The 21,451-nt window shown below is 56.0% G+C and overlaps 1 protein-coding gene across 17 annotated transcripts in view; it reads right to left on the reverse strand.

Annotated features, from left to right (window-relative positions):
* Positions 1-1,724: 1,724 nt before the first annotated feature.
* Positions 1,725-21,451, reverse strand: part of PLEKHA6 (pleckstrin homology domain containing A6) — a 141,413-nt gene continuing 121,686 nt past the window's right edge. For 12 of the 17 annotated variants that reach the window (XM_044267674.1, XM_044267681.1, XM_044267677.1 and 9 more), the window contains 14 exons: positions 20,912-20,992; positions 20,502-20,651; positions 19,593-19,688; positions 18,089-18,200; positions 17,382-17,521; positions 16,300-16,449; positions 14,894-15,023; positions 14,573-14,679; positions 13,060-13,254; positions 11,885-12,052; positions 11,650-11,783; positions 10,998-11,143; positions 6,283-6,406; positions 1,725-5,630 (listed from right to left, as the gene is read on the reverse strand). In XM_044267674.1, the coding sequence (XP_044123609.1) occupies positions 6,291-6,406; positions 10,998-11,143; positions 11,650-11,783; positions 11,885-12,052; positions 13,060-13,254; positions 14,573-14,679; positions 14,894-15,023; positions 16,300-16,449; positions 17,382-17,521; positions 18,089-18,200; positions 19,593-19,688; positions 20,502-20,651; positions 20,912-20,992 (1,725 nt within the window). In that variant the 3' untranslated portion in view covers positions 1,725-5,630; positions 6,283-6,290. The remainder of the gene's footprint in view (positions 5,631-6,282; positions 6,407-10,997; positions 11,144-11,649; positions 11,784-11,884; positions 12,053-13,059; positions 13,255-14,572; positions 14,680-14,893; positions 15,024-16,299; positions 16,450-17,381; positions 17,522-18,088; positions 18,201-19,592; positions 19,689-20,501; positions 20,652-20,911; positions 20,993-21,451) is intronic. The other 5 variants (XM_044267678.1, XM_044267685.1, XM_044267672.1 and 2 more) reach the window with 4 other exon arrangements.

Genomic DNA, 21,451 nt, shown 5'->3' on the forward strand with positions numbered 1-21,451 from the left:
GGCCCCTTCATGGGGCAACCCCGGGGAGGAGGATGTAGGCCTTGGAAGGCTGGAGCTGGAGGAACAGAGGTGGGCAGGGACACCTCACAGAGCTGGAGGGTGAGGTCCCTGGAGAGGTCTTCATCCAAGGCGTTGGAGGCAACGAAGGGGAACATTGGGAGACGGTCTCTCTTTTCACTCATCGTGCCCCTGAAGCTGGTGGCCCAGGGGCCTCTGCCATGCCACCACCTCATCCTCACATTTGTGCATGAACTTGACTTTTCAATGGGTTTTTTTCATTCATTTTCTCATTTGACTTTCTTGAGGTCTCCATAAGGTGGTAATGTCCCCATTTCACAGACCAGGAAACTGAGGTCAAGAATTTTAGTGACGTGGCCCATCTTCAGGCAGCTAGAAGGAGCAGGAGCAGAACTCAGTGGAGGCTCAGGGATGAGGGGGATGTGGTGTGGCCCCAGGTCTCAGCAGCAGGATCTGAAGCCTGGTTGTCTGCCTGAACCTGTCGTCATGCACCTCCCCCAGAACAAAACAGGACCACACTTTTACAGAGCGCCACTCTGAAACTTTCAGGGCATTCTGCTAGGTGCTTTGTCCTCGACATTTCCTGACTACTGCCCCCTTTTACAACCCCAGCCCGCCTTGATCAGAGCGCTGATCTGGGTCAGGTGCTGGAGCAGGCCAAGATCTCGGGCACTGTTAGTAGAGAGGAGCCGGCCCTTGTTTGTGCGGACAGCGACACCCAGCGGTGCCCGGTGCTCACACCCCACCTCGCCAAGCCTCTGGCTCGGGCCCTGAGGGCGCTGCAGATAGAGACGCAGGCTCTGGAAAGCCATGAGGGGTTCCATGTCCCTCCTCCAGCCCCCGAGAGGCCTCTGTCGTGAGTCTGCATCAGTCCCCATTCCATCTGATTCACAAAGGACATCATGGTGTATAGCTCGCCTGGGGATGTCACAAAACCCCAAATATAGTATTATGTGTTGAACACAGACGCACACACACAATTTACACCCATTCACACTCACACACACTCCATTAGCTCTTTAGGAATGACAACAGATGTCCAGAATTAGAAATCAGCCCTTAGAACCAGACTGAGGTAAAATCGGGAATTAGAAGAGCCTTGCTTTCCTGGGGCGCCTGGGTGGCTCAGTGGGTTAAGCCTCCGCCTTTGGCTCAGGTCATGATCTCAGGGTACTGGGATTGAGCCCCACACTGGGCTCTCTGCTCAGTGGGGAACCTGCTTTCCTCTCTCTCTCTCTGCCTGCCTCTCTGCCTTCTTATGATGTCTGTCAAATGAATAAATAAAATTAAAAAAAAAATTTGGGCAGCCTTTTTGATGCCCCTTGCCAAATCATACACCTTCTTATACCCCAAGGCAGAAATATAGGCCACGGTGTCGTCATCGAGAAAGCCCAAGAATTAAATTTATTCTCCTACATTTCTGCCCTCCATCTCAGAGACAAATCGATGGGTTCCCAGGATCTGAGCACTGTTCAGATAATTTTCATTACACAGGACTTTGGAACAAGCCTTGATTTGGGATTACCTGGACAAAGGAGCTGACCATGGTGGGCAGCATACCACGGACTCAGCTTTGGCTTTTTGTCAGGGGAAGCCCAACCGCAGACCTTCTCCCCTTTTCTGCCAAGCTTGGAAACTGCCACAAGCCACAAGTCCAGCCATAGCCACAGGCAGTCACGGACAGAGTGTGAGACACACGCCGCTTGTACAAACCATTCATTTTATTTCCTGTATTGGGTTTATACAAACTTGCAAGATACAAATGCAGAGCTCACCGGGATTCTTTAGTACCTATATCTAAAAAGAATGCTGGGGAGCGGGGACACAGGGGCTCACCTGTCAGTCAGGATGCCCCTCCCCGGGGAGGGGCTCGTTGGCTAGAAAGATGCTATGGGGCCGCTACAGATGTTTGGTCCCCAACAGAGATGTCCTCTGTTTGGCTAACCTTAATTTTTCTTCTAAGGTCACTTTTATACTAAATAAAGACACTGAGATCATACATTTCCTTGTATGGTTTATTGTCTAATACTAGCAGATCAAATTGGCCCCAGTATGTGCATAAATAGATATATGTATATATATGTATATTTCTTATTTTCCTTAGTTTTAAGAGCTGCCAGGTAAGGGGTGCCTAAAGGGGAAGGGAATCGATTCCGTCTTGCTATAGTCAGCCTGCCCCAAGAACATGCCTCTCACCAAGGCAGGAGAGCAAGTGCGCACAGTTTGCGACCTCAGAAAAGCTTTAAAGTGACAGTAGCAGTATTTGATTACAGCCTCTTGGTTATTGATCAGGGAGGTAATGTGCTAATTGGCAAGGCCCCAGAGTAGCAACCAGAGCCGTCCCCCCCGTGGGTCCCTTCGCACCGGGCCTCCATCTGGGCCCCGTTCTTTCATAACAACATGCTCTAAGGTGGCACGAGGGTGCCAGGCTTGGGAGGTCAAACTTCAGATGCTGGCCGGGAGCTCTGTGACAGTCCCAAACCCTTGATTCCAGATCTGGACAAAACACTTCCATTCTGCCCAAATCCTTGCGAGGCAAGAGCCCCCTGCCTATTTTGTCAGCCGCTAAGCAGTTCGGAAGGCCGAGCTGGCAGAGTTCAGCACCCCGGTGGCAGTCCACCAGAGGACAGTCCTGGGGGGTTCTTGGGCAAGGCTGAGATGCCCCCTTGTCCGTGGGACTGGCTTCAGCCCAGAAGCTGACTCTGCAGTCTGGATGCCAGACGGAGCTACCGTCCCCCTTAGCAACAGCTCCCCAGAGGAAAGGTCACAGAGGGAGACAGATGTCGCAGATGTGACCCAGACCAGAAAAGGATCAAGGAGTGTGAGAAGTCCAAGGAACTTGCATGTGTCTGTGCTGAAGGACCTGTGAGCCCGAGCTGTCTCCTTTGGCATTTGCACTGTATCCTGGCTCCGTCAAGGAGTCAAATTCTTGGTGCTGTTTGGCATAGGCTGCCATTCTGTCTGCCCTTTCCAGCAGACTGGTGACGGGAGGTGGTCCTGGAGCACACTGGGGTGGGGGGGTGTGCCCGCAAGGGTGTACTTTTGTGCACACAGCTGTAAACATTTCCTTTGAGAGGATTCATATCCCGTAACCCTAGAGGGTCGTCGAGAGTTGACAGTGTAATCAAATCCTTAGACCAGGACGTCCAAGAGAGTATCCTGTCCTCTTAAGATGCTCTCTGGGTGAGCTCTGGGGACCAGCCCTTTGCAGACTAGGGGATGGGAGAAGGAAGCTGTGGAGGGGGTGGGGGGCGGCAAGGAGGAGAGGGACGGACACAGGGTTGACCTAGAGGCAGCTGCCCAATCTCCTCGTATCATTTGCTGATTCCATTCAGACATTGCACATTTTGAAAATAGATTTGCTTTTATAACAAAAGCATAAAATAGATCTGTCTTAAAATAAGCCCATCCTCTCCCCTTCTTTGGATCAAAAGGCATGGGGTGTGGCCGACACAGGCTTAGGAGTGGTATGGGATGTAAAGGAGGGAAAATGGGCCTGGGCAGGAGTTCTGGGAAAGGATCAGACGCCCAAACAAATATATATATTATGTATATATCTATAATATGTATAATCTTCATCAAACATATATTAAGGCATGTAAAGCAACATAAAGACCCAGCTTTATGAAATAAGAGGTGAGAGAAAGGTGGCAAAGATGCAGACCTTGATCCTTGGTATTTTACATGTATTTCTAAAAATACCACTTAAAAAAAAAAAAGGACAAAGAAAGGGAAAGGCATGGAGGCCCCGAAAGGCTATTTCTTGCGGATGGAGAAAGATGTTGGAAAGAGAGAGTGCGCCAATCCCACCTGCTGGTCTGTGGGGGAGGAAAAAACAGGTGTGGGGTGCTTGGGCGGTTCTAAATGGGAAACATAGCCAAGGTTCATGTTCAAAAAATCTGCTAAAATGGAAATGGAATTCCCCAGCCTGCAATCCCTCAGAAGCACGACAGTATCCTAAGCACCTAGAACAGTGCTTAGTACATAAAGGTGCTTGATAAATATTTGTTGAATGAGTTGCCATCTTTACTTGCAAATGAACCAGTCCCTGGCCCCTCGCTGTGAAGGAGTGGAGAAGACATGGCGGCAGATAAAGTCATTGTTCTTGGGGCCACTGGAGGCTGAAGTCTCCGGGCAGCAACTCTGGCAAAGAGAATGCCCAGGGGCCCAGGTTTTTCCAGAATCACTCTCTCCCTTCCCTCCTCCCTGGCTACCGTCCTCCCCAGATGAGGGGCGAGGAAGAAAACGTGAGCTTTGCTTCTGTGTCTCCTCCACTGGCCTCCCCGGGTAGGCGGATGGTGAGACAGCCAGACCAGAAGGGAGCCCTTCCGCATAGCCTCACCTGGTCCTCCTTGGGGATGCCTGGGACGCGGCGTGGGGCCCTAGAACCTAGCCCCCCAGATGAAGTCTGCATTTCCTTTCTGGGGCACTCTCCCAGCTGACCCCCAGCACATTCCCGGGGAAGGGGGACAAGAAAACGTCCTGAACATGGTTAGGAAAGACCCCAAGGCTGATGACACCCTACGTGACAGAGGTCCTTCTCTCTGCCCCTGAGCTACAGAAGGGGAGGCAGACACTGGGCCTAGATCCAGAAAGGGCCATCTCCCTACCCGCACACCCGCACCACATCCCTCCGCCTTCGACCCCACGGCTGCAGCTGAAGGTCACCACGTGCTCGCCGGGTGGTCCTCCAGGGGCCAGTGATGCACAGGCCCGTGGATCTGGGGGACGAGGGGCAGGAGCAGGGCTGACAGTCTGGCTCTGTACTTGGCACTAAGCTAAGGCTCCATCCTGGGGAAACCCATCCATCCCACACCCCTTTCCACCTCCGCCTCACCCTCTTATTTGCAAACGAGTCCTGCCGCTTCCCTGTCCTTCCACTTGCCTCCGTCTCTCCCTCTCTCTCTTCTTCCCCTTCTCAACCTGTCCTCAGACGCTGCACAGACCTGCGTGCCGCTCTCTACCCATAGCCAGCACTGTGCCCTCTGGGAGCCAAGAAGCCTCTCCCCAGTTCTTGTCATCTTGTCTTTGGCTCGAGCAGCGTGGTCAGTCTCCACTGGACCCCAAGGGAGCACCCATCAGCAGAGACGTGTCAGAGTCCCGGGTGCAGTTGGGGCAGCAGGGTGGGGCGACGGAGAAGGACCAGATGGCAGGTACCGTCCTCGGCGTCAGGAGGGGCCGGAAGAGGCAAAAGCATCCATCTTCTCCTCACCCTAGTCCTCCCCTAGAGAGCCCAGAGCGTCTTCCCCACCAGGGCATCCTCTTCCTCAGGAAATGTTCCAGTAAAGCTGTCATACCACCAGCCAGGGCCAGGCCTAGCCCCCCAGGACTCGGATGCCAGCCAGGAGGTGCTGTCTGCCCAGCATCTCGGGCCCCGACCTAAGGCCACCATGTGGTGGTGGTGGGCGTGTGGCCAGACGTGGTGGGCGTGTGGACACTGAGGTCACATCTTGGCAGCAACCCCGGCCCCCCAGCCTGGCTCCCTGCAGCACCCCCACGGGAGCGCAGGGGCAGGGGGCCAGGGTGGGGAACTGGGACTTCCAGGGGCAGAGGAGGCCTTCAGAACGTGGCTCTGTGGGGCTTCATGGCGTTGGCCTCGGCCAGAGCTTGCACTGAAGAGAAGAGAAACGGGTCAGAAAGGCGCGTCCTAGTGGAGGGACAGCTCCAACCCAGCTTCCCCGGGAGACAGAAGTCTCTTCTTGTAGAACCCTGTGGAAACCTGCCCCATGCCCCCAGCCCTGAGTGGGGAACCCATGAATGGAAGTCCATGCTCTTTTTCAAGTGCCTGGTACCGAGCGGCTGTGTACTAGGGGAAAGGGAGGCACACAACCTTTGGCCGCTGTTGCCTATGGTATTGTCATTTACAGGAAGATCTGGGGGTTATCTGGGAGCTTCTGAGGCAGGACTGCTGTGTATCCCAACAGGCTTGCTGGCGGACAGTGGGATAGGGGAGGCCTCAGCTCTGTCCCTGCCTGCTTCTGGAGAAGCAAAACCTACCGGCGCTGCGACATCCAAGAGGCAGCCCCGCCAGCTGGTGCTGGCCCAGCACTGCACAGGGACTGGGACAGGGACAGGGACAGGGACAGGGATGGGGATGCTGCGGGCTCAAGCGGATGGAGGGAGGGGGAAGAGCGGCACAGGGGCACTGGGGCGGTGGGCAGGGGAGAAGCAATGCCGGGATGAGGGGAGGGTAGATGGCTTATGGGGGTGAGGGGCGGGGTCCCACTCCCCGCGGTGGATGAAATACAGTAGAAAATTTCTTACGTCAGAGCTCAGACCCGCATGGTATGGCTGCTGTCGGCGCCCCGTGGGGATTCAGACGATAGGGGGTTGGCTGGTGGAGTCGGGGAAGCAGGGGAGGTGGGAGGGCTTGGGGTGGCACATTGCACTGGAAACAGAAATGAACAGGGAGGTGAATAGGGGTGGGTGGTGGTGGCAGGGGTGGGGAGGCCGGGCACCCAGAGCAAGCGAGGCCCTGCCCCAGGCGGGGAGCCAGGCAGGAGGCAAGCAGAGAGGAGAGCTGAGGCGGAGCTGGCCTCGGTCCCAGGCGCCGCGGAGGGGCACAGGGCCCCCGAGGAGGAGACCGGGCCACCGCAGGCTCTGCTGAGAACCAGTGTGACTGCGGGCAAGGCCGGCCTCTCCGGGCCAAGGCTCCGCTCGTTTGTGGAGACGGAGCAGACAGAGCAGCCGATGGCTCCTTACACACAGAGCTACCGTGGGTGATGGACATGCAGGAAAACCACACGACCCCCGATCATCAGGCCCCGGTGTGCGACTAGATCCGAGTTATTACCACGGGCATCGCCTCCATGGAAACTGAGGCTTCCGCAGGGCTGGGACTGTGAACTTAGACCAGCATGCGGTCTCAGAAACACAGTCCCCTGCTATCCCTGGGGACCCCCTCTTCATCAATCCGGGAAGGGCAAACTTTGGTCCGCCCCTGAACAAATCATTACGAACCTTAAAGTGGTGACATTTGAATTAATGGATTTTACTGATTCCATGCTGAGAAGAGCAAAGTGGAAGGTCAGTGGGGAGGGGGGGTCCTAGCAGGAGGGATGAGCTCTCTGCAGTCTGCAGACTCAGGCGCAACTCAGGGCGGCTGTGAGGCTAGAGACTGGCAGAGAGAACGTGTTCACAGGGCCTCAGAGGAGAACCAGACCTCAGCCAGGGTCACACTGTTTCCTCCAACAGAAGGATCCTGGCATCCAACTTCCTAGCCCCTTGCGCTTCACCCTGCCCTGGACCCCAACACCTCCCTGCCCTCTGTGCACTCCCATCACGTACACACACACAGCCACAGATGGACACAAGACGTGGACCTTTCTCGTGAGCAGGAAGCTGTATCTGCCCACACAGAATACAGACTTCGAGCATGGGATCCAACAGTTTTCCACGCTTGCTGCCCACAACTCAGATATGTGTGTTTGTGCACTTCCAAATAGAACTCTTCCGCGGGACCCAACGCACGTGTGACGTCACACTCAAATACATTCGCAAACGCTTTCAAAACACATGTCTGTGCGTATGTCTGTATCGCGGACCCAGTGGTTAGTTGTTTGGCAACTTTGACTTCTAAAACGGTCAAAAAGTCAAAAACTGAGCCAGCGCTGTTTCAAGAAAGCCAAATATCGATGGCAACACGCGTGCCGTGAGGGTCTTACAATTATGCACAGATGAGCTTTCGGGAGCTCTTTACCTCTACACACTTCTGAGGAGCTGACCTGCTGGGTGTCTACCCCATGGGAGATCAGAAACAGAAATCAGGGGAGAAAATGGACTCGGCAGGCCCACTGATAGCTAGAAGAAGGCACAACCGAGGCAAAAACGTCTTTTGTAAAAAGTAGATATAATACCTTTAAAAGTGTAGCAGTTTGGGAGAACTTAACATAGAGCTGTGGTCTGTACCAACTACAGCCCCAAGGGCATCCCTTCAACGGATGGGCGGAAGAAGGGTATTTATAATGATACTAAACAAACAAGAGCAAGAAAGATGAATTATGTTAAATATGACTTCTTTATGAAGGCAGAAAATTTCTAAATATATATTAGGAATATATCCATTGAAATAGTTGAAATTTATGGGGTGCCTGAGTAGCTCAGTCAGTTAGGCGTCTGCCTTCAGTTTAGGTCATGATTCCGGGGTCCTGGGATCAAGTCCCGCATTGCGCTCCCTGCTTAGTAGAGAACCTGCCTCTCCCTCTCCCTCTGCCCCTCCCCCTGCTCGTGCCCTCTCTCTTCTCCCAAATAAATAAATAAATACAATCCTCAATAAAAGGGAAATGTTCCTGTTCCAGTCGGGTTGAAGCAAGTATGGTGCACTTAGACCAGCTCGCTTCGAAGTGAGGTGAAATAGTTAAAATTCACATACGTAGCAGCTATGTATTGGACAGGTGTGATATTATAACCGTGGGTCCGCGGGTACGATCTCGTCTGGGTCCATAAATCATTGGTCACATCTGCTCACCCATCCTGCCCCTTCATGAGACCTGCTCTCTTCCCTCCTGCACACACAGATACGTGTTCACAAATATTGCAATGTATTCGCCATGCACAATGCAGACACAAATGTGTTTCATCCGTCCTCAGACTGCAGAACAAGCCAGTCCCACAGAAATACGTGCATTCATCAACACTGCCTCCATCCGTAAGCTGTACACTCACATACACGTATGTAAAATCCAACAGCTCGCTAAATCCCTCCTGTACTCAGAGTGATCTCTCCACAACGTTCGTAGACATTCTGCAGACATACACACACCTAGCTCTGTATTTGCGCTCACACGTCCTCTCCAAACACGCACCTGAATACATACAAATGCGCGTCCCTCTACAAACGACCCCCAGTAAAGCCACTGCACACGACATTGTGCCACGCGTACAAATGCACACTTGCCGCGATCTCCCCTATACCTCCTCCATGAGTCTGCACGCTCTGGGTCTGCCGACAAGCGTTCCTGACCCCGTCATGCACGCCACATATGCACTCTTGGGCACGGCCTCCCCACCCTGTGCACGCTGTGCTGTCCTGATGACCCGCACCTGGCACTCCCACATGCACGGTCCCAGGCTTGAACCCATGCCCACACACAGTCCTCGCTGGCCCGGGCAGAGCTGCAACTCTGGGAATCTGGGCCAGAGGCCAAGGGGCAGCGGGGACCGTGGGCGAAGTCTGTGGTCTGGCCCTGCTATGCCATTTTTTAAATAGTTGGGGTTTTGGCAAAAGCAAAATGACGGTTTACTTTCAGCGCACAGACTCTGAAACGTAAGCTGGTGCGTATCGAGAGGGAAATCTGAGAGGCCAGGCTGGGTTTTGTTTTCATGGAACCTTTGGCTGGGAAATGAGAGGAGAGAGAGCCAGGGGCTGGAGCGAGGGCAGAGGGAAGTTTTAAAAACAGTGTTGTGTGCGCTAACCCTTGAAACAGGAAGTTGCCTTTTGCCCAGAGCAGGAGGAATTTGATCTTTGGAAGATTCGAGTTCATTTTGTAGCTAAACTACAGAGAGGTGGGACTGAGGCCTCCGTGCAGCCCAAACTTGTCCGGCCGCCTTTGGCAGCAGGACCGGACCGTCTGAAGCCCATCCCTTCTCTTGTCCTCAGCTCCAGCCCAGCCAACAGCCTCTCTCTGAAATACCTCCAGCGGTTTTCCCTGGCCGCCCACTAGATGTCCCTTAGACCCTGACCGCCAGTAGGTTCTTCCTTAAGGCGTAAATTCCCTTTGCTGTAGCCCGAAACCCTCTGGTTTCTAAAAATATCCACATTTAAATTAGCGAGAAAAACCGCACACAGAGCCTCCTTCCACTCCAGCTACTGCTAGGTCAACGAGTCCTCCTGCCGTCACCAGCACCACCGCGGCCACATCGGGCTAACATTGAGTGACCACTTACTGAGTGCCAGGCACTGTGCTGGGCGCTGAGCATTCATTGTCGCCATTGCTCACACCGCCACGTGGGTATTTTGATTTGAATTTTACAGATGAGGACGTAAAGTCCTCCCCCGGAAGCCAGAATTCAAACCCCTCTTAATCATCAAAATGAAACGCCATCCCTTCCGCCGGGCTTCTAGCCACAGTCCCGGGCTGCTTGTTGCTGACCCCTTGCCCTGGCTACCGTCACTAGGGGCCAGCACACCGGTCTCTCTGCCTCCTCCTCCTTGCAAACCCGGCATCCTTCCCGGGCATCTCTCTGGACTGGCCTTCTAAGTTCTCCCTCTCCTTCTCTGCCCTAATCACCTTTGGTCCTGAGGAGGGGTCACATTCCCCGCCCCCCCCACCCCATCGGGCTTCATCATGTAACCACTGCCTTTCCTCCATCCTTCACCCCCCCCCCCATTAAGAGACCCTCTTCTGTTCTTCCTGATTCCGGTCTCACCTTCTCTGGGGCCATACCTTAGGCTGACCTCAACCTCACAGGGACTGGTCAGAACCCTCTAGCTTTTGTATCAGCGTGAAGTCTGTTCCTCATGCTCATCTTTTCCTAGCAGAGAAGTGGGTTTGGGTCAGTAGCCAGGGTGGTGACTGGCTCACTCTCACCTCTGGCCGCCTGCCCTTCTGTCACCTTCCTATTTGCACGCAGCCAGAAGGGGAAGGGAGAGGGTACCGTGCAATGCCTGGGCCCACTCCGCGACTGGTGATGCCTTTATCCTTCCCAGCCAAGCTCAGGGATCGCCCTTTTGCTATGCCTTTCCTTGAGCTGCCCAGGGACAGTGGCGCCCTTGCTCCCTGCGTGGCTTCTGGCCGTTCCTTCATAGAGCGGCTCTAGGAGAGTACCCCAGCTCTGAGCTCCTGGAGGCAACTCTGGCCCCTTGGCACCCCGCCGAGCCTAGCACAGTACCTGGTGCTCAATAAATGCTCGTCCTGACCTTGAGGCAGGTCTCCCTGGCCCTGTGTCTCTCTATCCCTGGCCCCCTCGCAGCACTGAGCTTCCTCCCCTGCACCTGGTCAGCCGGTCTCCCTGGAGGAGTGGGGCCCGGCCCCTCTCACCAGACAGCATGCGGCCCCTGCGGGAGGCCTCGGTCGCCAGGGCACAGGAGATTTCAATCCGCTTCTCCTGCTCCTGCAGCTGGCTCTCTGAGTCCTGGGGCACGTCCACAAGGTCCCCCTCGCCGATGGGCACCACGTTCTGCATACTGAGGAGGCACAGACACACAGACATGGAGTGGGGGGACAGGATGGTCTGACTGGCTTGGGGGGGGGGCCTGTGGACTGAGGTTGGCGGGGTGGCCAGAGGCCTGTGAGTGGGCAGGCTCTGGTTCCCAGCAAGGCTGTCCCCAGCGGGGAGTGGGATGGACCCTGGCAAAACACATTTTGGGACCCCCCACTGCAATGTCTTAAAATGAATGAGAAGGTTCGAGTGAACATCTGGGGCAGCCTTGACGAGGAAGAATAGTCACCAGAGGGCAACCCCTCAGTTTGTCTTGATGACAGCATGTGCCTGCGTCCAACAGGTCTTTCGGGCAATGAGAGCATCCCTGCCCCACAGGGATGGGTCTGCTCCGCTGTCTTGAGCCACTCTCCACCTGCCCTCCGCTGGGGAGGCTCAGGTCTCCCACTGGCATGGGGCGGGGCACTGGATTCAAGGGCACTAAGTGTCCCAGGTGCCAGGGCGGACAGAGGAGTTCACCCAGCACATTACCTGGACTTGGCAATGAGTGTCTTGATCCTCTCCACCTTCTTCTGCTTCTCCTTCAACTCCTCGGGGCTCAGGGGAGTATCAGGCTCCAGGTCAATGTACCGTTCAGGGATGAGGACTTTGTCTGGCGTGGAGAGCTGGGGAGGGACCAAGGTCACCATCTCCGTTCCGTCCCCTCCCCTCGCCCCACCTCCATCCCCAGGCTTTCTCCCCCTCTGCCCTCCTGGAATTCACTCACCTCCTTATTAATGTCCACGTCGTAGTGCTGGGGCTCCAGCTCCATTTTGCGAAGCCGGGCAATTTCCTCCCTCGGCGTCTCGTAGGCCTGCCCGCCAGGCTCTTCCGCCCGCAGGGCTGCCTCCAGGTTGGAGATGTCCACCTCGTGGATGCTACGGTGACGGCGCACCTAGGGGACAGTGCCATCATGACCACACGGGGACTCTGTCCCCTGCTGCCCATGCCTCCAGGCAGCCCTAAGCAGGCTTGTGTCCTCGCTGTCCCTATTCATCATGCCGATCTGGCTGCCACCCCGCTGTTCCCACCGTGGGACAGCTAGCCTCCTGCCACGCTGCTTGTCCAAAGCCTGCCCACCTGCAAAGGCCAAATGTCGTCAATATGCCTGTCTCACTGGGACTCATTACTTCCCATCTGGCTGGACCCTGTGTTCAGTCTGCCCCATCTCTCTTAGGCAGTTGGATTAGTGGATTTCTGTTACAGAAGCTCCAATCCACCCAGGAGACTGTAAACCCTTTGAGGGTAGGACTTTCAATCCTGATGTTCCTGTATTTCTGAAATGTGGTGGAAAGGAAAAAGGCAAATGCCTGGGGCTACTCCCAGCTCCACACTCAACAGCCATGTGGTGCAGGAGTCCTGAATTTCTCCTGACTTCGTTTCCCTACATCTAAGACAGGGGTGGTAATTCCTAACCTGGGAACTGAAAGAACTAAACAAAATAACGTGAGATTCGAGAACCACATGGCGCCACGTGGCAGGGCCCTATGACAACCCTCGTCAGTAGACCCACCCCAGGGTCTACACAGAAACACACGGAAAATGCTCTAGACACGCGTGTGAGTGACAGCTCTCCCTGGGTGCTGAATTTTGCACTATGCTCTATTAACTGAATTTTGTATCATTCATTTCAATTGAAACAATCAACGCACTCCCTTTTGTGAATTACTTTTCTTTAAACGCATACAAGGAACGCTTTGCCACCGTGTATCTTCCGCCTAGTGGGGAGAAGGCTCCCCCCGTTCTCCCAGGTGCCCAGCTTGGGTCCTTCCCAGGCCCATCTATCATGCCCAACCCCCCACCCCCACCCAGCTGCTCCAGTCCAGGCTGGTCGTGGACTGGGGGTGCGCCGTGTTGGGTAGATGCCCCTCCCCGGCCTGAGGGAGGCTGGGAGGACTTTACCACTTTGTAAGCCGGCCGGGCAGCGGGGTCGGGGGCCGGGCTGGCTGGGCTGGCCGGGCTGGCTGGGAGCTGCAGGCTCCTCCGCTTCTCCTTCATAGAGCCGCTCTGATGCCTCCGCATGCGGTCAATCTGCTCCTCCACGCTCATCTTGACCTTGCCCTCAGTGGGGAACACGGCACTCTTGGGGCGCTCCTGCTGCAGGGGGAGAGCGGGCTCTGACGGGTGCCCATCCCCCACTCCCGCTTCCTCATCTGCCCTAATGCCTTCCATGTCCCTTCTCTGGGAAGCCTGTCTGTGGTGAGGTAAAGAATGGCCCCTAATGGGACACCTGGGTGGTTCAGTGGGTTAAGCCTATGCCTTCAGCTCAGGTCATGATCCTAGGGTCCTGGGATCAAGCCCGGCATCAGGCTCTCTCTCTGCTCAGCAGGAAGCCTGCTTCCCCCCCACCCCCGCCCGCCTTTCTGCCTACTTGTGATTTCTCTGTCAAATAAATAAAATTTTTTTTTAACTTAAAAAAACAAAAAACAAAAAACCAATGACCCCTAAAACACATGGGCACAGCCTAACCCCCTAGAACCTGTGAATGTGACCTGATTTGGAAATAGGGTCTTTGTGGGTGTGGTTAAGGTAAGGATCTCGAGAGGAGAGTGTCGGGAATTGGAATGGACCCTGCGTCCAGTCTTAGGTGTCTTTGTAAGGGACAGGAAGAAAGACACAGGGTAGAAGGTGATGTGAAGGTGCAGGCAGGTACTGGGGCGTTTTGTCCATAAGCCGAGGAACACCAGCAACACCTGACGCTGGGAGACGGGCATGGGATGGAAGCCCCCTTGGAGTCTCCCCAGGAACCAACCCTGGGGACACCTCGATTTTGGACTTCTGGCCTCTGCAACTCTGAGAGAATCAACTTCCTCTTGTTTTAAACCCCCAAGTCTGGGGGGCTTTTCATTTCCCAGAAGCCCTAAGAAATGAGTCTACTGCCTTAGGTCGGCCCCTTTGACTCTGATCACTGATTTTTGCTGGATTTGTAGTTCATTGTTGGCACATTATAATCATTTCATTATTATATAGTATACATTATAATATAGACTATTATAAGGGGTACCTGGGTGGCTCAGGCAGTTGAGCATCTGCCTTCCACTCAGGTCATGATCTCAGGGTCCTGGGAGCCTGCATCGGGCTCCCTGTTCATCAGGAAAGTCTGCTTCTCCCTTCTCCCTTTGCAGCCCCCTCCCTGTTCATGCTCATTCTCCCTCGAATTAAGAAATAAAATCTTTTAAAAAAATAATAATTTTGCTAACTATTCTTTCTTATGTGTATCTTCCTTGTCCCTTGTCCCTTGACATGTCTCCCTGATGGAAACTTCTCCAGTGGGGCTGTTGCCATCCTCCCATTTATCTTGCCTTCCTCCTCCAGGTCTGGATTTCTTGAATGGTGGACAGATGCGGGGGACACACAAAGGCCCCTGGACCACCAGAGCAACTCCGGCCCGCCCGGGCCCACAGGCTGTGCTTACCCGGGAGGACAGTCCATTGGTGAGCCCGTCGGCACTCCTTCTCACCACCCTTAATGGCGTTAGCTCTTCATCGGCAGGCGACTTTGTCCGAGGAGGCACAATGCCAACTGTAGGGAGACAGAATGGCCAGTGGGCCTTCCTGAGAACAGTGGGGCAGGGAGACGGGGAGCCTGCTTCTCCAGGGAGGCCCAGTCCCCCCGTGGCAGAGAGGAAAGGCCCAGGATGGGTGCATACTCGCTCTCCTTGGCTGTGAAAAAGCCCCTCTCTGGGCTCTCTCTGACCCTTGGCTTTCCTTCTAGGGCAGGATGGGATAGGAAGTACCTTTGTTGAGAGCTGCCTGCTTCTCTGCCTCCACCTCTTGCCTGGTGGGCACAAGGTTGATGTCTCTAGCGGTGTCCAGGGGTGACGTCTGGTGGGGGTCTTTCTTGTTCTGCTCATGGCTTGCCTTGAGCTGGGGGAAAAAAATGAGAAGATGGCCCACGCTGTATGGACTGCTGGGAACTTGGCCCTCAGGAATGTTTCTTTGGTTTCAATGGCTGGAGCACAGAGCCTTGAAAACACAGGATGAGGAAACTCTGAGTGTGCCTGCTGGGAAGTGGGCAGGGACGCTGTGGAGCCTCCCACCCAGGCCACCTTAAGGCCGGCCAATGTTGGCTCATCTCGTGCAGTGAGGGCTCAGGACTTCCAGGAGGCCCTCAGCCGAGGCCCACAGAGAGGCCCCTCAACCTGACCAGGCCTTTTGGCAAGCGCCAAGAAGCCCAGACTTGCTGTGCACCAGAGAGAAGGAATGGCTGGAGGAGGAGGGCTACAAGAATGAGGTTCTCTGAGGATTCTGTCAGGGTCCCACCCAAAATCTGAGCAAGAGAACCAGGTGGGCTTTGGTACCAAGATTCTGGGGGGCAGAAGTGCACACTTAGCTCGAGGGCTTGCAGAATCATGGAACTGGAAGGGGCCTCAGACACCACCGGCACCCCCTCTACACTCCCATGGGACAGCTAAAGGGTCTAAGTCTTCGTGAGGGACACACAGAAAGACTGAGCCCGAGGCCAGAAACACCAGCTCGAGTCCAGTGACAGAGATGGGTGAGCCCCATTGCCTCCCCTCATCTGGAAAGCGGAGGTGACCCTGCCTCTCCGCCCCGCTCAGCGGCAGCCAGCCCCTCAGGGGCTGCGTGCGTCTTGGCAGCTGAGCCGGGATGAGAACATGGCGCCCGGTTTTCGACACAGCACTACCCACCCGCAACCTCTTCCCAGCCTAACTGCACCTCTGTCCTGGGGAGGGAGGCTGGGGAGCCAGAACAGGGCAGCTTACAGCCCAGGGCCGATGAGACCCAAGAGGACACAGGAAAGGCAGAGAGACAGATAGTATGGAAGGACCAGGGTCTGAGGTGGACAGGAAGGGACTGGAATGGCACCAGCCGTGGCAGGTCCCTTGATCTCTCTTGCCTGCTCGCACTGGTAGGAAGTGGGGCACACCACCGCTCACAGCCAGGAGCTGTCCAGGACCCCAGGCATGGGGTGGGTGACACTCATTTTCCCCTCTGTCCACAGAGAGCAGAAAGAGAAAAGCCACCCCCTTTCCTTACCCTAGAGTCTGACCGGGGGCGTGTGGGAAAATTAATATTGAAATGGTGGAAAAATTGTTCCATGTCCTGCCTTGCCCCCTCACCTGCCCCTTTGCCCTGCTCCCTCCGCCCCTGCCCTCCAGGACCCAAGGGGGCTGGGTACCTGACCCCTGGCTGGCTCGCCACTGCGGTGCCAGGCAGGGGAGCTGGGGTACGGCCAGAAGCGGCTCTCGCTAGGGAGTGGTGGCACGTTTGGAGGAGACTCCAGGGGGACGTAGGCTTTGGGGAGGGGGGGCCGTGGCGGGCCGGGCTCCTGAGGCAGAGAGAAGCCAGAGCATTAGGAGGAAGGAGAGCAGCCACTGTGAGAGCAGGAGAAAAGAGTGTTAGCAGGAGACAGATGACATCGCGGGGATCCAGGGCTGGCCCCTAGACCACCAAACTCCCACCCGTGTCCTGGAGGGAGCTCCAGCTCCGGAGTGAACGCTCAGCCTGGCTTCAAGTCCCTCCTCGGCTGTGCCCCCACCTGTGCACTGCTCCCCACTGTCCCCCAATTTTTCTCCAAAGCTCCCTGCTCACTGGCCTCACTATCACCCTGGGCACATCCACACCCTCTGTCTTTGCTTTGACCTCCTCTGCTGCCTGTGATGCATCTCCCTTGCTCCTCTACCTGTCCCAGTGGAGGTTCAACCTTCCCCTCAGAACATCCTAGTCGTTACGATCCAACCTGAGACACACACTGCCACGTTCCAGAGGCTGGCTGCTTCCTGTAAATCGGACTTGGTCCCCGCCTGGACACTGGGCTCCCCGGGAGAAGGGCCTGGGGCCTGCGTGTGTATGTTTCCGAGAGGGCCTCACTGCAGCCCTTGCCCCGTGTAGAGCCCCATGAGACACCAGCCAGGAAACCGCTCCCCACGCCCACCCTCAACCCTCTCACATGCCGGGACAGTCCTGGATTTAAAGTCCCACTCAGCGCTGGGGATTTTTGTTAACCGTTCTTGTGCTGAGGAAGAGACTTCCCTGGACGGAGGCTGAAGACGATGAATGCTGATGAGGGCAAGTAAAGGGAAAATCTGGAAGCAAGTTCCCCAGCCTGGGTGTGAGAACGAGCACCCTAGACAGAAAGCCAAAGCACTAGGCCTGGAGGCCTCGGGGCGGAGACGGGCATAGTCTGTGTCCTTCAGGCGGAAGAGGACCTGGCTCTCCCTCCCTCCCCCACCTACCTTCTACTCCATTTTCTCAGCTTACCTCGCTGGACCCGGGCTTGGTGGGGGACCCCTGGGAGCCGGACACCAGTGAAAAGGGGCTTAGGGGGCTGGTGAGACTGGCGGAGCTGAGAGGGCTGGCGGGGCTGTTGGAGCTGTAGGTGGCCGTGGGGCCGAGGCCTCCTGGGGGCAAGCAGAGAGGAGAGATGAGGGATGGAGGGGGTAGGGGTGTGCCCTGGCATGGGGGTGGGCGCCGTGGGTGGAGGAGGCTGGGGAGGCCCCAGGGACGTGGGAGGTAGGTTTCAGGGCTACCCAGGCCTGATGGAGGGACATAGTCCAGGGCTGGGGAGCAGGCTGGCCGCGGAGAAGCACGTTGGGCAGGGGTTAGATGATGGATGGAAAGGACACTGTTGCCTCCGAGATGGCAAAGAAAGCCAGCCCAAGTCCCGGCGCTTCCGATCACCACCCGGCTGCTAGGCTTGGGTGGAGGTGGGGTGGGGAGGCCCAGGTGCTCTTCGACCTCTTCTGGGGATGAATCTAGACTATCAGCGTCCACGAGGTTCCTGAGTGGCATGCCTGGTCTGTTCTGGTCTGTTCTGGGGCAGATCCCGGAAGCCTGTGAAGGCCCTGACTAGCTCTGAGCCCAGAGTGAGGGCCTGGAGAGGCGGGAGTATGAGAGATGTGGGATGGAAGCCAAAGACCAGAGCATTTCTGCTGAGCCGTCAGGAGGCCGGCGGAGAAGGCTCCCACCTCTGTGCTTGGCCGTGTCGGTGCCCCGAGATGGGTTATTCTTCCTCAGCCCCTCCATCACGTCCTGGATCCTCCAGATCTCCTTCTGGATTTGCCGGTTGACCACCTCATTCTGGAACCACATGAGAGCGGGTCAAGGGAGGTGGCCACGAGGAGTGTGCCAGCCTTCTCCCCGCATCCCTCTGGGCCGGCAGGAGCCCTGCACACGCACATGCTCCCACGTCCCTTTGGTGCGTTCATCTTTCCTGTGGGAAAGTCCCAGAGGAGATGGCCCAGTCATCATAGCCCAGAGCCCTTTAGGTAAACCTGCCGCCTCAGCTTCCCTGGGGAGATCAGGGTGGTCTTAGAGCAAATGCCCCTCTAGGTGGACACTTGAGGGTAGCGCGTTGTCAAGGGCAAGGGTATACAATTGACTAACGTTCCTTCTAGCCAAATGGCCCTTTTGTAATACCGACACCTAACGTCTGCCGAAGTAGTCACGAATTATGTTCAGTTAGAGTTTGCCCTCGGAAAAATCACAGCTACTGCCTATTTAGCCTCCCCGCAGTCCTCCACCCCATGCGCCAGGCTTTGCAAGGGGCCTCGAGTACACTTAACTCCTTCCGGCTGCACAAGAACACTGTGCGGCACAGGCCTCAAGTGTCCCGACTTTGGAGATGGAGAGACTCGTGCCCATGATCCTGTTAGTAAGCAGTGTGACCTCCTTCTGAGTCTGGGTCTGTCTCGAGAGCTGGTGCCCTCGACCAGGATGTTCCCTGACCCCCTAAAATGTTCGTATTGCAAGTCAGGCTTGCCTGCAGGACACGGAGGCATTCAGGTGCTCTGGATCCGGAGGGCCTTCACCTCCCCATCCCTAACCGGCTGCAAGGGGGGTGATAAGTTTCATCACCCGGAGGAAACTAGGGGTAGTGGGGGGCATGACCTCCATCGGAGAGACAGGGCTTGCAAATCTAGCGAGAGCAGATGCAGAGCCAGCGTAGAGAAGATCAAGGGAGGAAAAGAACAGGAACTCCTCAAGGTCAATGTGTGCAATCTCCGGCCTCCAAGCAGTGTTTCTAACCCATCCTGGGAAGGGAATGCTCCTTCCTATCTCAAAGGTTCTGAGTGGCTGGCTCCCTCACTGACTTCTCCTTCTGAGGTCGTGAGAGACAGCTGCACACAGGCCTACGGCTCTACCTGCATGTGGACTGAAACCCTTATCCAGACCTACATCCATATCTATCTCGATGGGTTGTCCTTCCAGTCATAAAGTATCTTCGTCTAACCCAGTGCTTTCATGTTTCTGCTTTACTCCTTTCTCATGATCTGATGGAACTAAAGAAGATTCCACACGGTCTTCATCCCGAGAGTGTCTCTTTTACGTGGATGTGAACCTTGTCTTCTGTCTCAGGACAGATGCCCTGTCTCAAGTCTCTGAGATCTCAGGAGCAAGAAAGGAAGCCCCTTTGGCCCAAAGGAGAAGGGAAGGCACACTGACCCCCTCCTTCCCGGGGGCCCTCTTCACCTGCACGTCCAAATTGAGCTGTTCCCAGAGGTCATCGTGCAGGGCGGACACCTCTGACTCAAGGCTCTCATACTCTACGGTGCTGTTCGTCAGGGCCTGCAACGGGGGGTGGCTTTACTGAGACAGTGGCCATTGCCGAAGTCTTCCTCCCCACCCATCCTACACAGGGCCCAGGGCCAGGGCACCTGGGGTCTCGCAGGGCTTAGAGGAGAGCACAGAGGGACAGGAGGACAGGGCCCAGGGCTGAGGCATTCTGATGATAGCGTAACAGTGGCCCACCCAATTGTAGGCTAAAACACAGAAACCAGAATCCTCTCCAGATGTAGGGGATGGGATCATACCACGGTCTCCCCAGACTGGGTGACCCCAAGCGGAGGGCAAGAAGAGAGGAAACCCAAAGGTGTCTGCTCCCTGGTGGTTAGAGACCTTTCGCCTTTCTGGGCCATGTTTTCCTGGGCCTTTGGCCGCAGCACCCCAGAACTTTCTGGGCAGTCGGTCCTACAGGGTCTGCCCTGAGCCCACGGCAAATGACCGGGCCAGCAGCCTGGCGTCAGTGCCCCGGTTCTCCAGGGGAGAGGACAGAGGAGGCAGCAAAGCTGTGAAAGCAGCCCATGAGATAAGGAGCCCTGGACTTTGCCCTGTCCTGAACAGCAGCAGGGCAGGAGTGGTTTGGGGAAAAGAAGCCCGTTTCCTTGCCGGAGACTCTATGGAGCGAGCTGACCGGCACGCTCGCTGCCTATCTGCAGGGCACTATTAATATTAAGAAGGTCTTTTGTTTCTGCCCCTTCAAGTGCTCCTGGCCACCGTGTTGAGTGGGAAGCGAAACAGCACAGCCCGGGAGGGGTGGCCCTCCCGTCCCAGTGCAGATGGCCAGACCAGGGGATGGGAGGTGGGGGGAGGGGGCGTTACCGTGGTGGCCTGGGACAGCTCCACCCGGATGTTGATGAGCTGGTTCTGTAGGGACTCTTTCTTGTGCAGCAGCTTCTCGGGGTAGGCAGGCTGGTTCCCAAACATCTCCAGCTCCTGGTGGGTCCCCATCAAGGCACTTTCCAGGCTCTCCTGAAGAAAGGCAGGGGAATGGCCGTCAGCGGCTCTGATGATTCCTGTCCGAGCCCCAGCAATTCAACCCAGCACTTTCATGGAGGTTGTCCCCACCGGCCAGGCCCACAGAAGAGCTTCCGCAGTCCCAGTTAGGGAAGGGACAGAAGTTTAAGACAGCGCTCTGTCAGCTCCGAGTGGAGAGTGGAGACGGCACCCCACACCTGTGTGTGCTGGGCTCCCCACACACCCCCAACCCCAGGGCGCCCCCCGGCTCTCACCTTCTCAGCTCGGAGCTGCTGTACCAGTCGGTCCTGCTCCCTCACCACCTTGTTCTGCTCGCACAATTTGCCCAGCAGCTTCTGGGGCCCCGAGGAGGTGGGAGGAGGGGAGGGAGAGAGAAGGGGGTGAAAAACATGGTTTTGACAGGGACCTGGGAAATGGGTCGGCAGGGCCTGGCCTCTGGATACCTCCTCCTTTCCCCTGCTGAGGAACCCTAGGCTTTCTTCACTTTGACCTTGGAGGCTCCCCGGGAATGGGAAGATGGTCTTCACCTCGGGAGACTTCCCCCAAGGACCTACTGAGAGGGGGGATGTGCTTATTCTCTGAGGAAGTCAGTCAGTGGAGAGGGGAGTTCAATGTTAAGCTCCTGTATCCCCCTTCTCCTAGGGGTTCCAGTTCCCGAAGGGCTGAGGAGATAATGTGGCTGGCCTCCGGGGCCTCCCAGGGGGGCATGGATGGGAGGAGTACACGGGGCGTCCGAACCAGCAGTGTTAGGAAAACCAGTGACCCATGTAAATGGTTCCGCAGGCTCAGAGGAC

The sequence above is a fragment of the Neovison vison genome, chromosome 10 (assembly GCF_020171115.1).
Source record: "Neovison vison isolate M4711 chromosome 10, ASM_NN_V1, whole genome shotgun sequence".
Taxonomy (NCBI): Eukaryota; Metazoa; Chordata; class Mammalia; order Carnivora; family Mustelidae; genus Neogale; species Neogale vison.